A 16,343-nucleotide genomic window follows, 5' to 3' on the forward strand; every position below is an offset into this window, starting at 1 on the left:
TATAAGAAATGTCAGTTTAATTAAATGAGCTCATAGAAAAACAAATAATATATTTTAGCTGAAACAAATATTTTCTAATATTTGAAATTTGGCAAATATTTTCAATCTGCTTTTCAGAAAGATGAATGCAAATTCTAACACAGAATAGTTTGTCCCGAGAGACATTTCCCCTCCAAATTGAGTTCTTTGGATTTCTTTACATTCTCTTGATTGTTTTGGCTGATATTACAAAAAATTACAGTCCTATTTCATGTCTATTTCATGTCTTCCATAAAATGCTTTCAGATATTAATATATCATATGTCATATCAAATATTATTAAATATTATTAAATATAAAATATTGGAATCAAGTATCCCATGATATCAAATATAGATCTCAAATATCAGACAAATAATTTAGCTTCAAAAATATTTGGATAATATCTGCAAAGCATTTATTGTCAGGATTGATGTACAGCAAAATTATTTTGTTTAAGTAGACAGTGCACAAATACAGTTATTCACTTGAATAAAAAGTGTGGCTCAATTTACCACTTGGCATTTTTTCAGCATTCCATCTAGGCTGTAGCCATGTAAATCTCTCCATTCCATTTCACTGTTCCATTGGGTCAGATTCTGGGCTGACCCGAGACATTTTGGCACCTGAGATGAACCACAAAACGGCATTTCCATCCCCACCAGTGAAGAAGGGCTCAGTGAAGATCTACTTCAGAAATCACAGGGTGTGTGTGTGTGTGATCTTGATGCCTGTGGTGGTTGGCTCACCTTGCCTTGCCAGTGGGCTGACCCTGGTCAAATGTGCCACTCAAGTGAAGTGTCACAACCAATCTTTATGCACAACAAGGGGAAATCTGGTGCCAGTCCACAAATTAGGTAATTAACTTTCTACACTGCTATGCAGGCTGCACTCCTATGCAAACTAAGCAGGGATCAAGCCTCACTGAATGTAGTAGAACTAGCAAGCACTGGATTGCAGAGATTGTAGGCTTGGGCTGCAAAGACACAATCTTGTACTGTTTTATGTTTGTGGTGGTGAAGCCTTGCCATGAGCAAGAAGAGCAAAACGGGCCAGTTCGTGCATGAAGGTCAAGAAAGACAGAGATAGGAAAGAAATGGCACAGGACTAAAGTAGTAAAGGTATCAAAAAAGGAGATAAGGTTGGTTTGGAATGATCTATTCTGGATAAACTCATGACACCTCCTCACAATTAACACATGCTTTTTCAGATGCTCACAAACCGGGCCAATTTCCCCTCCATTCAAGCTTATATTTGGTGCTAAAGCCCAGCTGCTGGGTGAGCGACCAAAAGCTGGGTAAAAAACAGAAAGTGGGATTACATCAGCCCCAAAGCTTGAAGTTGGAAATAAGAAGAGATTTGGATTATGTTAATTAATTAATTAATTAATTATGAGCTGATTGTATGTCAAATTGAGGATTAAAACTGGAGACATGCAAGGTATGGGGGAGGCTGGGAGAGTGGCAGTGTGAGAGAGGGAATGTATATTATATATTTATACAAAAAAAATTCTAGGGGGTTCATTTTCACTCTGTTTATTACAGGGGCCAGATGTGAGACAGCAATGTTCAAGGCCATGTTAGGGAGGAATATGTGTGTGTTGTCTGGGAAGAAGCAGGACCTGTTTTTCTCAGGCAAAGTGCTACTCAAGAGGCATCAGAGGGAAATGTTTCAAAACCGATTAATGACTATTATAGATAGATAAAAGAGGATTTACTCTATTCAACTATTTTGAGGACAGGTTATAACAATGTATAAAAGCCATAGCAGAAATTGGTAATTGAACAGGCGATGTGTAGGGAGAAGGGATGAGTGTACTTTGAAAAGATAGCTGTAAAAGTTATTTTATTGGGAGCAGCAAAGAAGGGAGGAAAATAGAGGGGACATTTGGGGGAGGGTGGGAAATCAGCTTTTAAACTTGTATTAATTTGGTGGCAATTTGTTAAAGATTATGGGAAATTAATAAAAATAATTGGCAAAAAAGCAGAAGTCTGGATGAGTCCTTTGTTGCAGGTGCTACTTGCATCAGTGGAAGCTAACAGCAGGCACTGCAGCAAGGCAGCAAATTTGCTATCCACGTTAAAGCCTTTGAATCCCAAGGTGCTTCACTTCCAGCCAGCTATCTCTGTTTCTTATCTAAAGCACTATTTCTTCTCCCCCCCCCCACACACTGCACACACACACACACCACACTTAATTTAAATCAGCTGAGTATTTGAGGTTATTAACTATCAATCTAACTTGTGAAGTGGCATTTTGAGGACATTAAATTTCCTAGTCAGCATCACTGCCCTGCAACAAGTCTCTCGTGAACCTGAATGGAAAAAAGAAATCAAATGATCAAATGATATGGAGTTGCAAAAATTGATCCACCTGATTAGCTGTGACATGTCATTTCTGAATATTTAAAGGTGATTGACCTTTTACTCATAATATTGGAGAAGATCATATTGCTGTTGAGAACACATATGAATAATCTGCAAGACCATCCCATGTGCAGGTTCAGCTGAGGAATCCTCCACCAGTTTGCTCTTCAGCCGAAGGTCAACATGCGATAATGTTCTTCACCGCTGCAAACACTGGCGATCCCACTGACAATGTATCTGGATGGGAGACCTGCATCTCAGGATGATTCATCAGGTATATTCCAAACTTAGTCTGAGGGGAGAAACATTTGTAAGATCAAATACCCAACAGATGGAACAGTAACAACTGCAATGCCTCTGGATGGTTAAACTAAATTCCTGTAAAGTATATTGACTACAAGCAGTGCAATGAACAGAAAGAATGGTCAAGTTATTTTAGATGATGTTCAGAACCATTTCCATTTTTCTTGCTTAAATTCAGCCTTAATTTATGCGAAGGTTCCAAGGAAGCACTGTAGTATTTGCTGTGGAAGTTACCCAGACTTTGGCTTGTTAGCTTGCATCCTACTGTACTGTGGGACGATTCCTGGCCTGTTTTGTTTTTTAGTGGGCTGGATTTGGCCTTTCTATAGTTATCACTGGGTAAACACTTTTAAGAACCCCCCCCCCCAATGTAGACAGGAAAGGAGGCATGATGCTCTGTTAAAAATTAAGCTTAACATTTATTATACTTACAGATCATTCAGGGTTTGACGGGGCAAAAAAAAAAAAAAAAAAAAGGAAGGAAGGCAAATGAAAGCTTGCCTTGCTTTCTGCTTTCTCCCCTTTTTTAAAACCAAAAGGTTTTGTGGAAGTGGCAGCAAAGCTCCATTGAGCAGCTCATACGAATCTGCCTGGGTCTTGAGATCTTCAAGGAAGGCCCTCCTCTTGATTCCCCCCCCCCCCACAGGCACACTCGGTGGGCATGTGGGAGAGGGCCTTCTCGGTGGTGGCTGCTCCCAGACAACTTTGGAACTCCCTCCCTGGAGAAGTTAGACTGGCTCCCTCCTTGTTGTTCTTCGGCTGGCAGGTGAAAACCCTCTTCTTCCAACAGGCTTTTGGGAACTGACCGCTTTTAAGGAAAGGGCTGATGCTGTGCTATTTTTGTTGCAATTGTCTGTATGTTTTTAATAGACCTTCTATCTGCCTGTTTGTCTGTTTCTCTATACACACACACACACACACACACACAAACACATATACATACATACATACATACATACATACATACATAGTTACTATTAATTCTATTAATGTTTAATTGTATTTAAATTATTCTTTATTCTCTCTGTTTTCACCTGTTCTTATTTTAACTGTAAGCCTTCCCTGTAAGGGAAAAGGGCACATTTTTTTTTAAAAAACGGATTTGTATACTGACTTTTTTGTCTTTAGTGGCAGCCAGAGTCTGAAGAAATTCCTTGTTCCGTTCTCCAGTTTTTTGATCAATGCAGATAACCAGACATCTGTGGCATGGCCCGATAACCTGAAATTTGCACAGAGAAGATCTTGAAGCCCCCACTTAGCCAGGAATCACAACACATCTGCTTCTAGAGGAGTCAAATGTCAGCAGCAACCATTCTGACCATATCACCAGCACCAAACATTTTGGGCCTGAAAAGCTGAGCAGGGGCCACAACAAGAAACAAATGCTTCCTCTCTGTCTGGGATAAGGGATTCAGAAAAGAACTAGTAGTAACTACTGCTGCCATGCTGGAATCCCATGAGCTGGCAGCCACCTGGAGAATGCTTTCAGCTTCAGTCACCAAATTGAATCTGGGGGGGGGGGGGGACTCTTAACATAAGGACTGCAGACATCAAATAACACAGCCTCCTGCCTTGTTTTTGGTGTGTCTGCAGCACTGACCGTGACCTCCCTGGGGCACAAGCCTGAGCTGTGTGTACGGAGGTCCCGGGTTACCCAGACGACAAGACGCTCAGCCTCTCAGCCTCGCTGATGCGGTGCAAAAGAAAGCAGAGGAATACATCTGGCACCAGCGCTGCCTGAGGGAGGCGTTCAAAGCACCAACATCTGCCTTACACACTCCACTCTGGATCTGTGTAGGGTTTGCTCCTTAGCCTTTTCTTCTCCTGAAGACATCCCACAAGGCAGCAGGAAAGGGAAAACTCTGACCTTAACCAGGAACACCAGTGTGCAGATCAAGCTGCTGCTGGCTGGGCTCTTGGTCAGTCCTGTAGGGTTCCAGCCTCATACAATTTTAGCATGCAAATCTAATCAGTGCATGAAGGGGTTAAAATAATAGAATAAACTGTCCTGCCAGGCTGAGCCTATGCCATCATCCTCCACCTTAGCAGCAATAGGTCACCATGTCTTTGCTACACAGTATTTCTCTCTCCATAAGGACTTCAGCATGTAAGGAGGTTTGAGATGGTCATTCCAGCCGGCCACATGACTTTGACCAGCCTCTTCTGTTTCAGATCATTTTTTCAATAGTTTATCAATAGTTTAACTTTTACCTTTTGTAACTAAGCAACATCTTGACTGCCTGTGCATCTTTTCTGGCTGCTGTGTGGAAAAACACATGGATCTGACATTTGAAGAGGTGTTTTTTTAAAGTAAACTATCTTATGACTTACCCAAATGTGTGGTCAATGTCTATGCTGGAGAAGTGGGACAATTTGCAAAGAACTTTTTAAAGGGGACATTTAAGGGACTCAGTGGAAGAACACTTTTTAAAGGCTTTACACCAGGTTTTCGTTGCTGAATGTTTTGCGATGTTAAATCTCTGCTGGGGTTCTCTTACCAAAGGGTACCTGCCCCAAACTTGGGTCTTGGCTCCCAGGATTCAACAAATCTGACAGTACCGACTGCCTTCTTGCCCTTGCATCACAGTGCCATGCCAGGTCACTTCCGTGGTAACAGAGAGTCATTGTACACACAAAGTAATACACTGCTGCTCAGACTATTCTAGCTCAAAGCTGTTCTGTATCCCAAACACCTGTTCCAGATCCTTGCCTGAATCATTGTCTTGCAAGAAGCTGCTGCGTACTATTTCCCAGCATGCCGCATGACACTAACAAACAGCTGCAGCCATTTGTACCTTGAAACGCAGGGGACCCACTGCAATCTCCTCCCACAGGTCTTCTTCGAACGGCTCATCTGTGCTGACTACAATGTTGGCACGGAAGCGGTGGACGAGTTCCTGCGGGGGAAGTGATTCACCTAGTCTGTTCCACAGAGGCAGAGGGGGAAACAATATGGTCTAATATTAACCCAAATGAGTTCAGTAACACTTGTGCTTTCATGTTTCTCAGTTCAATGAAGACAGATTTCTATTGCATTCAAAAGGCAAAAGCTTTCACATAGCCTTAATTACTAACATGAACAAAGTTTGAACAAGTGCAATCAGTGATGTAGCTAGGGTTTATGCTGCCTGGGGCGGTCACTGAGTTTGCCACCCCTCTCGCTGTTTCTCATCTGGGAGCCCCGCCAGCTTGCCGCAGTCCTCCCCCCCGCTCTGAATTTCCTTTCCTTCTTTCCCCCCACTTCCCAAGAGGCAAGACGGAATTCGGTTCCTGTCACTTCAGACTCCACCTCTTCTTCACTTTTTTAAATGCCTCATCATGTTCTTTATTTCTATTGTTTCAACCACAGGCAGAGCTGAAGCACCTATTCCTGCCTGACAACAGCACCCAAGAATGGTGCAAAGCAGGAGCAAGAAGGGAGAACGTAATCTCTCATACCTGCATGCTGCTTCTTTGGACAGCCGTAATACTGCTCAACTACAGTGGGTTTAGGTGGTGTCATAGGCGCTGCCCCCCCTCCCCCGGTGCCTGCAACAAGTTCTCTTTTTTAAAAAAAAATAAATTTGTATTAGTTTTCAATATAATCATACAATTTTATCCAAATTTTCCCTAATTTTAACAAAATACAAATTTTGGACTTCCTTCAACTTCTCTGGTAATCATCCATTTTTACCCTTCAGTACGCATTCCTTTATTTGCATTGCCATTTGTCTTCCCTTCCCTTTCTATTTACTTTCAGCAATACCTCTTAAAATTTTACAGTGCTTCTTGAAACCCCACTAGCGTTGCTTGCACCTCACATATATTTTTCAGATAATCTGCAAATTTTCCCCAATCCTCGATGAACTTTTGGTTTCGGGCATATCTTATTTTCCCGGTCAGTTTGTCCAGTTCCGCATAGTCCGTCAATTTCATTCTCCATTCTTGAATCGTCGGTATTTCCTCTTGTTTCCATTTCTGAGCCAATAGAATTCTTGCTGCCGTAACTGCATACTGAAAAAGTTTATAGTCTTTTCTTCTTATATCTTTTCCTGTAATCCCTAAAAGAAAAGCTTCTGGTTTCTTCACAAAAGTGTATTTTAACATTTTTTTCAATCCATTATATATTGCTTCCCAGAAACTCTTTACTTTCTTACATTCCCACCACATGTGGTAGAAAGTTCCCTCTTTTTCTTTACATTTCCAACGCTTATTACAGGTTTTATACATTTTTGCCAATTTTACCGGAGTGATATACCATCTGTAAAACATTTTCATTACATTTTCCTTCAACCCCATGCATACAGTAAATTTTTAACTTTCCTTCCATAATTTTTCCCAATCTTCAAATTGAATGTTATGTCCAAAGTCTTTGGCCCACTGTATCATTGCCGATTTAACCTCTTCGTCTTTCGCAAACCATTCTAACAGTATCTTATACATTTTTGACAGAGTTTTATATTCATTATTTATTATCTCTGTTTGGAACTTTGAGTCTTTTTCTGCATATCCGCTTTCCTTTATATCTTTTTTAAACATTTCATTTACCTGAAAGTAATGCAACCAGCCTGCAACAAGTTCTCATGGCCCGCTGCTGGCGTGTGAAAGCCCAAAGGGGCTCATCGCAGGCAGGTGCGGAAGGCCTGGCAAAGCCTGCCACAGCAAAGCCTGGCCCCTCAAGGTTGGGGGGGCAGCTCCATCCCCTCAGCCATAGAGAGTTGGCACCTACGGGTGGTATGGTCAGACGAGGGCTGCCATCTTAAACCTTCCCAAGTCTAGGTAAATGCGCCACAAAATTCCCCGTTTTAAAAAATCCCCAAATTGCAGCAACACTGGAGCCCATGAGAAGGGATTGTTCTTTCTGTTCTTCTAAGTCCCACTTGTCCCTTTCAGCCTGAAATAACCAGCTGCACCTATGTAAGAGCTAGAAGTCTTAGTAGACTGCAACATGAGTCAACAATGTGATTCTGTAGCAAAAAAAGCTAATGCATCAATAGAAGTCTAGTCTCTAAATCTAGTACTACTCTATTCTGCCTTGGCCAGACCACACCTGGAATACTGTGTGGACAATGGACTAGACACTGGACTAGAAAAGCTCCTGGCCTGATCCAGCAGATGCTCATCCCACATTCTTATTTTTTTTCTTAAGAATAATAGTTGCCATAATTGTGCATCTACAGTAGTCTTTGTACAAGTGAAGCAGTAAGGAGGTTGGGCCAGAAGAAGTCTTGCTCATGGAGAGGACAAAAAGAGGCAGCACAAGGAAATGTGCCTTTTCAGGTGAGGAAGCACTTACCTTTCCACAACTTTATCTCTCAGCTGCAAAATACTTGTTCTGTTGATCAGGAGGTATTGTGCTTCGTTTACTAGAGAGAGTGGGGCCCTTGCAGCAGAGGTCTCTCCTGAAAGGGGATAGTTATTAGAAATTCTGAGCACAGTGGAAGGAATCCAGTCTCTATCAAAGGCCTCTTATAGCTAAAATAGACATTGTGAAGATGAGGGGTAAAGGTGCTGTTGCTACTTGCGCAAGTGTTACATGCAGTGCAATTTTTCTAGAAAAAGAGGTGCTGGAGCTCACCACAAACTTATCCCTTGTTCTCTTAGAATGGCAATGGCGCCCCCCCTGAGAGGTGCCAGAACTGAGCTCCAGTGACCTCCAGCTGGAAAAAAAACCCCTGGTTCCATGCATGTCATTTCATGCACCAGCATGTCAGTGAATTTGAAGCCAGGCAAGCACACTGCTTATGTGCTAATGCTGTACATGAATGGGCCAACGTGCAAGCTGACTGCCTCTATTTGCATGGCTTGGAGCCAGACTACATGTGACACCCATAAGAACAAACAGCTTAGCTATGTCCCTTGATAATTCTTATGGCTCCCATGCCTATAGGCAGAGAAAGTTGAAGAGGACTGAATTTGCAGTAAATCTCCTATCTCTCCCTTTCTTTCTCTGTCACACACACACACACACACACACAGAGAGAGAGAGAGAGAGAGAGAGAGAGAGGAGCCCACTTTCCTGCTCCACTGAACTTCTATTGCGAATCAGCTGCTAAACAGAGAAAAGCAAGGATTAAAGGCTCCCCCATCCCCGTGTGTCCCCATCTGATCTCTCCAGCTTCCTCTGACAGTAGATGGTGGGATTTGAAAACTCTTATCAGGCAGAGCCAAAATGTTCTCACATGGTGAGTGGGATGTGTAGTCCCACTCGATTCATAACAGGTAAAGATATTAAATCCTTAGAAGCTTCAAGAAGATTCTATCTCTTGAAAGGCATGGAAGCATTGCTTGGGGCAATCACCATGACTGAGCACCACTCCTAATATGATCTATCCCTGCCATCCATGAACTCAAACTCCTCCTTACTCTGCTTGCATCTCCAAGCCCTCGCTCTCCAAGTTCATTTGCTGATCTCTTCTCGTTACCCATCCCACATCCCATTTACTATTCAACTTATGCACCCTTAACAATCCTGCCCTCCCACTGGCCTCGTCATAACCACTACTTGGTCCATTTGAATTGACTTGGCTCACTTCCATCAGCATGTGACGTCTCATCTGACTCATCACATGTCCCAACTCTAAATCCAGAAACCAAGGGGAAGGTTTCTTGCACCCTGTGTCCATTATAGCTCAAAAGAGTGCATAGTTCTTTGCTTACGCATTAAGAGCAGAGGGAAAGAGTAATGCAAAGGAGAAGAGCTACTTCTCTCTTGGGCTGCAACATACAATGAATGTGTTTGGAAAATACTGGTAATAATATTGTTGTTTCCTACTTATTCTTGGACCCTATGTAAGGATCCCAGTAGCCTTCTATCAAAGCACTAACCCAACACGGGCATACGCAGCTTCAACTATGCTGCAGCACGTAATAAAGTGACGTAATGTTCAAGTCCTTGGTTTTCTCACAGAAATGCACAATATCAAGGTATTTTCAGATATTGTTTTAATTACAATTTTATTTAATAGGATATTCAATATGAATATAGTTTCAGTGATGGTTTGGAGTGCTCACTATATGTTGTTGGATACAAAGGTGTTCCTTTTATTATAAAACCCAGAAGTTTCCCCTATTAGTAGTGCGGTATTAAAAGTCAGTCCATCGTGTGTTCATTTTGTAATTTCAGTGCATCCCGTATCACTGGGGCAATTTTGATTTTCATCTATGAAAGAGCATATAAGGCATGCTGACACTTCACATTTGCAGCACTGGGATATTCATTTCCTAACAACCATGCAAAATGTATACCTTTTTCATCTTTCTTATTAGCATTTCTTTTGAAGTCTGAACTCTGCATGATCAGGCGGCACTGCCGGCCAAGAAAGGCAGAAAACCAATCAGCTGCTCTTCCTCCACAATCGTGTGTCTGCACTCTGTAAGGGAAAAGTGGAAGGAAGAATTCAGAGCTCCCTTTCAGATGCAAAACTAATGTCAGGCTGGTAGCAATGCATAATTAGATATTTTTAATGCCAGCCACCTACATTCCCGCTGTACCCACTATAACACAGTGTTAGCCAAAAACAGCATTTGGTAGAACTATTTTGTTAATCGAGAATATTATGTTCTGTTATTTACATAGCACAACTGTAAACCGCTTTATAGGTTTTCTTGTGTTTCTTCCTATTGTTTCCATTTCAGACGGGTGATTGAGGCTAAATTACGGTAAGTCTTCATTAGCCAGGGTAACATGATGGTGAGGTTTGGACACTGACCCCTGGTTCAGGAAACCAAGGTTTATGGAGCTGGGGGCTGGTGCCACAGCATGTGCCCTTCTTCCCTCACTTTCTTTGCCCCTGTCCCATGCTTGGCTTCTGCATAGAGATCCTGTCTTGCATTAAGAAAAAGTTCCAAATTACTTCTCTTCTTTAATATCAGTTCACATTCCAGGATAATAAGTCAGATTCAGATCACATTGCACACCGGTCCTGCTATCAAAACATTAATTATCAACATATTCAATTATCTGAACGTAAAGAATTATGCCCAAACGTGTGGCTGATTCAGATATCCAAAGAGCCAGAGTTTTCCCACTTCCTTACTTGTTGTCAGGGACTGGGCAGAGGAGGAATGGTGGAGACTGCCTTCCCAGCCTGACCCTTCCAGAGAAGAGGAAGACAGTATAGATTTATAACAGGGGTTTGAGGGAGGTCACAGCTCAGAGACAGATGAAAGGAAAAGTTGGGAAATAAAGGGAGAGGAGGAGGAAGAGGAATAACCAGATGGGCAACAGAGTCTTTAGAAAGTATTCCAGACCCCGCCCCCCAGAACCTGGCGAGCCTTGAAAGTAGGAGAGCAAAGAGCTCAAAGACAGAGGGCGTTTCTCAACACCCATAAAAGCGGATGGTAAGAACATTCCTTGTCTTTGTATGTTCCTGGGCAACCGGCTGTGGGAGTCACTGGCAGCAGCCTGACACTTGTTTGTTCTTTGCTGGTTGATGGCAGCCAATTTTGGGCATTTGATTGGGGGGGGAGATTGGACAAATATCATTCATTTTAATTACGCTCCTATTTTTGAAAGTCTTTTCAGTCTATACTCTATTATAGTTCTCTCGGAATAAGTTCAGATTTTTAGATGCAATCCATACTCCTAAGTATTTAATTTTCATTTCCACTTTAATTCCTAAGTCATTTTCCAGTTCTTTCTTTGTTTGGTTATTTATATCCTGAGTTAGTATTTTCATTTAATCTTTAGTAATATAAAAATTCTGAGTTAGTATTTTCATTTAATCTTTAGTAATATAAAATTGCTGGCCCGAAGTCCATATCATCTAGGATCTTTTTCATAAAGGTCCATGAAACATTGTCGAAGGCCTTTTCCACATCTAGAAACAGAAGTGCTGCTTGCTTCTCCGTCTTTTCTTCCAGATATTCAATTATATTCAAAATATTTCTGATGGTATTTTTCATTTGTCTAGATGGCAAAAACCCACTTGATCTTCACGGATTACTGTATTCAATTCTGTCATCGTTCTATTTGCCATGATATTTGTAAATAATTTATAATCATTGCTTAATAAAGATATTGGCCCCAAATTCTTTGGGTGTATAGTTCTTTGGTCTTGTTTTGGAATTAATACTATAAATGCCTTTTTCCACAAAGGTGGGATTTCTTCCCCTTCAAGAATTTGGTTCATTACCTCCACCAGTGGTTGAGCCAGTATTCCTTGGAAGAATTTGTAGTACATCGAGGATAGTCCATCAGGTCCAGGCGATTTCCCTAACTTAGCTTGTTTCACCACTGTAATAACCTCCAGCAGCGTTATCGGGGTGTTAAGATTTTCGATTTGTTCTTTGGTGAGGTGTGGTTTAGTCATGCTGGCCACATGGCCCGGAAAGCTGTCTGTGGACAAACGCCAGCTCCCTCGGCCTGAAAGTGGAGATGAGCACCACACTCCAAAGTCAAATTTGACTGGACTTGACCGTCCAGGTGTCCTTTACCTTTACCTGCGAAAGTTAGTTCAGATACAAGGATCTGCCTTTTATTTTCTGCTGTGAAGACAGATGCAAAGATTTACTGAGCTTCTCTCCATACTTATCCTCCTTTAAGCACAACTTTGACTCCCTTGCCATCTAAATATGTTTCAAAGAAGTTTTTCGGAGAAAGAGTGGGATATTATTATAGTAATAGTAATAATAATAATAATAATAATAATAATCCACCCATCCCTGATACAGGGCTGCTTTCATATGCCATCTAAAAGTTGTGTAGTTCTTTATCTCCTTGACATCTGAGAGAGGATGTTCCACAGGGAGGAACACCTCCCTGGCTTGTCTCCAACTACTAACATTTAAAAATAATGTTTCATTTTTTGTGTTTATGGTTTTAGCAGTGATGAGCATTAAACATGACACATAAACATTAAACATGAACGGTTCTAAGGCACTGTTATTTAATGTCATGTCTTTGTCGTACATGTACCCAATCTACATGTGAATAAATGAAGTCACCTATCACTGCAGCACTTCCAGTTCTATTCTTTGTACAGTGGTGCCTCGCAAGACGAAATTAATCCGTTCCGCGAGTGTCTTCGTCTAGCGGTTTTTTCGTCTTGCGAAGCAACCCTATTAGCGGCTTAGCGGATTAGCGCTATTAGCGGTTTAGCGGCTATTAAAGGCTTATCGGATTAGCGGATTAGCTGCTAAAAGGCTATTAGCGGCTCAGCGGCTTAGAAAAAGGGGGGGGGGAGCGGAAAAAAATCTCAAGACTCGCAAGACATTTTCGTCTTGCGAAGCAAGCCCATAGGGAAATTTGTCCTGCGAAGCAACTCAAAAACGGAAAACCCTTTCGTCTAGCGGGTTTTCCGTCTTGCGAGGCATTCGTCTTGCAGGGCACCACTGTATATTGTATTGTTGTTTTATTGCTATGGCCAATATTTGCTGATGCAAATAAAGATTCATTCATTCCACCAACACAAGCTCTGTGGGTCCACTCCCCCCCTCTCACCTGTGTGAGCAGACTTTACTCTGGCAGGTCTGAGTCAGACTTTCACTGTCTTCTTCCAAGGATACAGAAATGGGATCCATAGCTACATAAAAAGTTATAGGAAACATTATTCATACCTCCATTTTTAATAGCATTGAATAGAATGATCCAAGTCATGGGCTAACGTAAACCAAATGCTTGCCTTGACAATTCTTCACCTAGAACCTGAGAATGCATTTTGTGGTGGATTGAGGCTGTAAGCATATAGGTGAACCTGTGCAACTAAGAAGTATAGACCATCTGTTTGAGGCTTATAGGGGACTGATTCTAGCCAGTCCACAATCCTCAATAAGGGGGGAATGGTCTCTCAGTTAACAGCACTGCTCATCCTGGAGATCCCTACATGCATCTATGAACAAGAATGTCTGGATTGAAGCTTCAATGTTTTTAGTGGCAGTTTGAAAGGGTTCTGGGCAAAAGTTGGTTGCAGATAGATTGTTAAAGGTAAAGGTACCCCCGCCCGTACGGGCCAGTCATGTCCGACTCTAGGGTTGCGCGCTCATCTCGCTCAAGAGGCCATGAGCTGGCACCGTCCGGAGACACTTCCGGGTCACGTAGCCAGCGTGACAAAGCTGCAGCTGGCGAGCCAGCACCAGCGCAGCACACGGAAACGCTGTTTACCTTCCTGCTATAAAGCGGTACCTATTTATCTACTTGCCCTTAGGGGTGCTTTCGAACTGCTAGGTGGGCAGGAGCTGGGACCGAACGACGGGAGCTCACCCCGCCGCGGGGATTCGAACCGCCGACCATACGATCAGCTAGGCACTGAGGTTTTACCCACAGCGCCACCCGCGTCCCAGATAGATTGTTAGTTCCCTGCAAAGCACAGTTTGCAAATCAGAAGCCTTGGCAGCAAGTACATTCTGCCACTCTTTCTTTGCTGGAGTTTAGTGTTGCACAAATCCAGTGTTCTGGCTCCTGCTCCAAAACACAGCAGCGGATGTCAGTACTTGTAAGTTAAGGAAGTTATCTTTGTTGAAGCGGAGTAATGGTACGGACTCAGAAGCAAAAAATAAACTGACCCAGACCCCTCATAAGGGAAAGGACAGTCTCAAAAAGGATGCTGTATAGTTGAAAAGAAATTTGTAAAAGGACAAGCAAAATGATCAAGGGGATGAAGCAACTCCTCTATGAAGCATACGGGACCTTTTATTTTAGAGGAAAGGTAAGTAAAAATTGTGCAGAGTGTGTAGAAAAGTCCCTCCGCCCTCATAATGCTAAAATTCATAGATGTCCAATGAATGTTGGAAGATTTAGATCAAATTTTTAAGAAAATGCCTTCTTCATGTAGTGCATAGTCCAACTATGGAACTTGCTCCCCCAAGAGGCAGTGATGGCTATTATTATTATTATTATTATTATTATTATTATTATTATTATTATCATCATCATCCTTTATCAACATTAGAAACACATCACAAAACATCAACAATTAAAAACAAAATAAAAACATAGTAAAAAGCATACTGGCAGACATTCTAAAAGTTAAATAATCTTCCGGATACATAAATTGTTGAGCTTATGGGGGGGCGGGGGACCTGCAAAGGGGACACATGGTTCTTTGCAACAAAACTGTATCTGCCCCTCTGCCTTCAGCTCCTTCTGTTTGGTCCCTCTGGCTGGTCAAAGGCCTCCCTCCTCCCTGGTGAGGCTTTGAGCTCCTCTAGAGGAACGGACGAGACCCCTGGAGTCAGAAGAGAAGGACCTCTCTTCTTTATCCCTGGATCTACTGCTTCTTCCTTCTCCTCATGGGCCATCTGGGGCTGTCAAACCATGCCAGGTTGGACATACACATTCCTGAGGCCAGCTTCTGTTCTGCAAACTATCATTTGCTACGGGAGCTAGCATGACATCTGTGCTGGATCAAAATGTTATAGCTTCAATACAATATATTTTTGTGCCTGCAGGTGGCTCCAAATGATCATTAAACAAGGATATAGCAGAGTTTTGTGCAACCTTGATCCCCACAGCACTCTTGCCAATGCACAATTTTAGCTTTTAGTAACTTTATTCCCTCTGTATTTCATACATTGGAATAGGCAGAAATTTACTGCAGCCGTGATAAGACTTCTATGAAAAGAAGTCTTATCCCACTTATGTCACCTCTAATAAATGAGAATATAGGCTTCTTTTAAGAGGGGGAAAGAGAAGTTCGAAAGGAAGAAAATACAAATACTTGACATTTTAAAATATGTTTTCGAAAAATATTCACTAGGCAAAATGAGAGCACACCAAAACATTTCTGCATGCACAAGGACATCTTCTCAGGTTAAAAAGAAAGAAAGAAAATTCAACTCTAACTGTCTCAGCTGTAATTTTCCCTTCTGGAAAAAATGAACTGAGGGGATGCAGATGCTGAAATGGTTTATGAGATAAGAGAAAAATGTGAATGGTATTGGATGTGGTTAATTGAAAATAATCTTACATGGCAAAACAAATTATTTTACTATCTCCGTGCCACATATCTTAGTAGTTCATTAACCCAAAGAGATTTTAGTTTCAAGTGAATAGCAGAGGCATCATCTCAGAAAATATCAGGATAAAAGCAACAGGGCCATCTCCCAAAATTTTCTCATTCCAATGCTGTGTTTTATATTTTAAAAAAGTGAAGGGAAAGGACGCCTGACAGTTAAGTCCAGTCGCAGACGATGACTGGAACCAGCATTTGTCCGCAGACAGTTTTTCCGGGTCATGTGGCCAGCATGACTCAGCCGCTTCTGGCGCAACGGAACACCGAAACCAGAGCAGTGGACAGAAACGCCATTTACCTTCCCGCCGGACCGGTACCTATTTATCTACTTGCACTTTTTGGCGTGCTTTCAAACTGCTAGGTTGGCAGGAGATGGGAGCTCACTCCGTCGCGGGGATTCAAACCGCCAACCTTCTGATCGGCAAGCCCAACAGGCTCAGTGGTTTAGACCACAGCACCACCCCTGTTTTATACTTAGGTTTTTAATATAGGTAAAGGTAAAGGAACCCCTGACCATTAGGTCCAGTCGCGGACGACTCTGGGGTTGAGGCGCTCATCTCGCTTTATTGGCCGAGGGAGCCGGCGTACAGCTTCCGGGTCATGTGGCCAGCATAACTAAGCCGCTTCTGGCGAACCAGAGCAGCGCACGGAAACGCCGTTTACCTTCCCGCCGGAGCAGTACCTATTTATCTACTTGCACTCTGACGTGCTTTCAAACTGCTAG

At 42.3% G+C, this 16,343-nt stretch overlaps 1 protein-coding gene across 1 annotated transcript in view; it reads right to left on the reverse strand.

The window, feature by feature from the left end:
• MOCOS (molybdenum cofactor sulfurase) overlaps positions 1-16,343 on the reverse strand; it is a 97,365-nt gene continuing 81,022 nt past the window's right edge. Inside the window, exons 10-15 of the mRNA XM_080976642.1 lie at positions 13,111-13,192; positions 9,915-10,039; positions 7,963-8,068; positions 5,483-5,609; positions 3,802-3,906; positions 1-2,676 (exon numbers count right to left, since the gene is read on the reverse strand). Coding sequence (XP_080832768.1) covers positions 2,563-2,676; positions 3,802-3,906; positions 5,483-5,609; positions 7,963-8,068; positions 9,915-10,039; positions 13,111-13,192 — 659 coding nt within the window. The 3' untranslated portion in view covers positions 1-2,562. The remainder of the gene's footprint in view (positions 2,677-3,801; positions 3,907-5,482; positions 5,610-7,962; positions 8,069-9,914; positions 10,040-13,110; positions 13,193-16,343) is intronic.

Source organism: Podarcis pityusensis, assembly GCF_964106645.2.
Source record: "Podarcis pityusensis genome assembly, chromosome: 13".
Lineage (NCBI taxonomy): Eukaryota > Metazoa > Chordata > Lepidosauria > Squamata > Lacertidae > Podarcis > Podarcis pityusensis.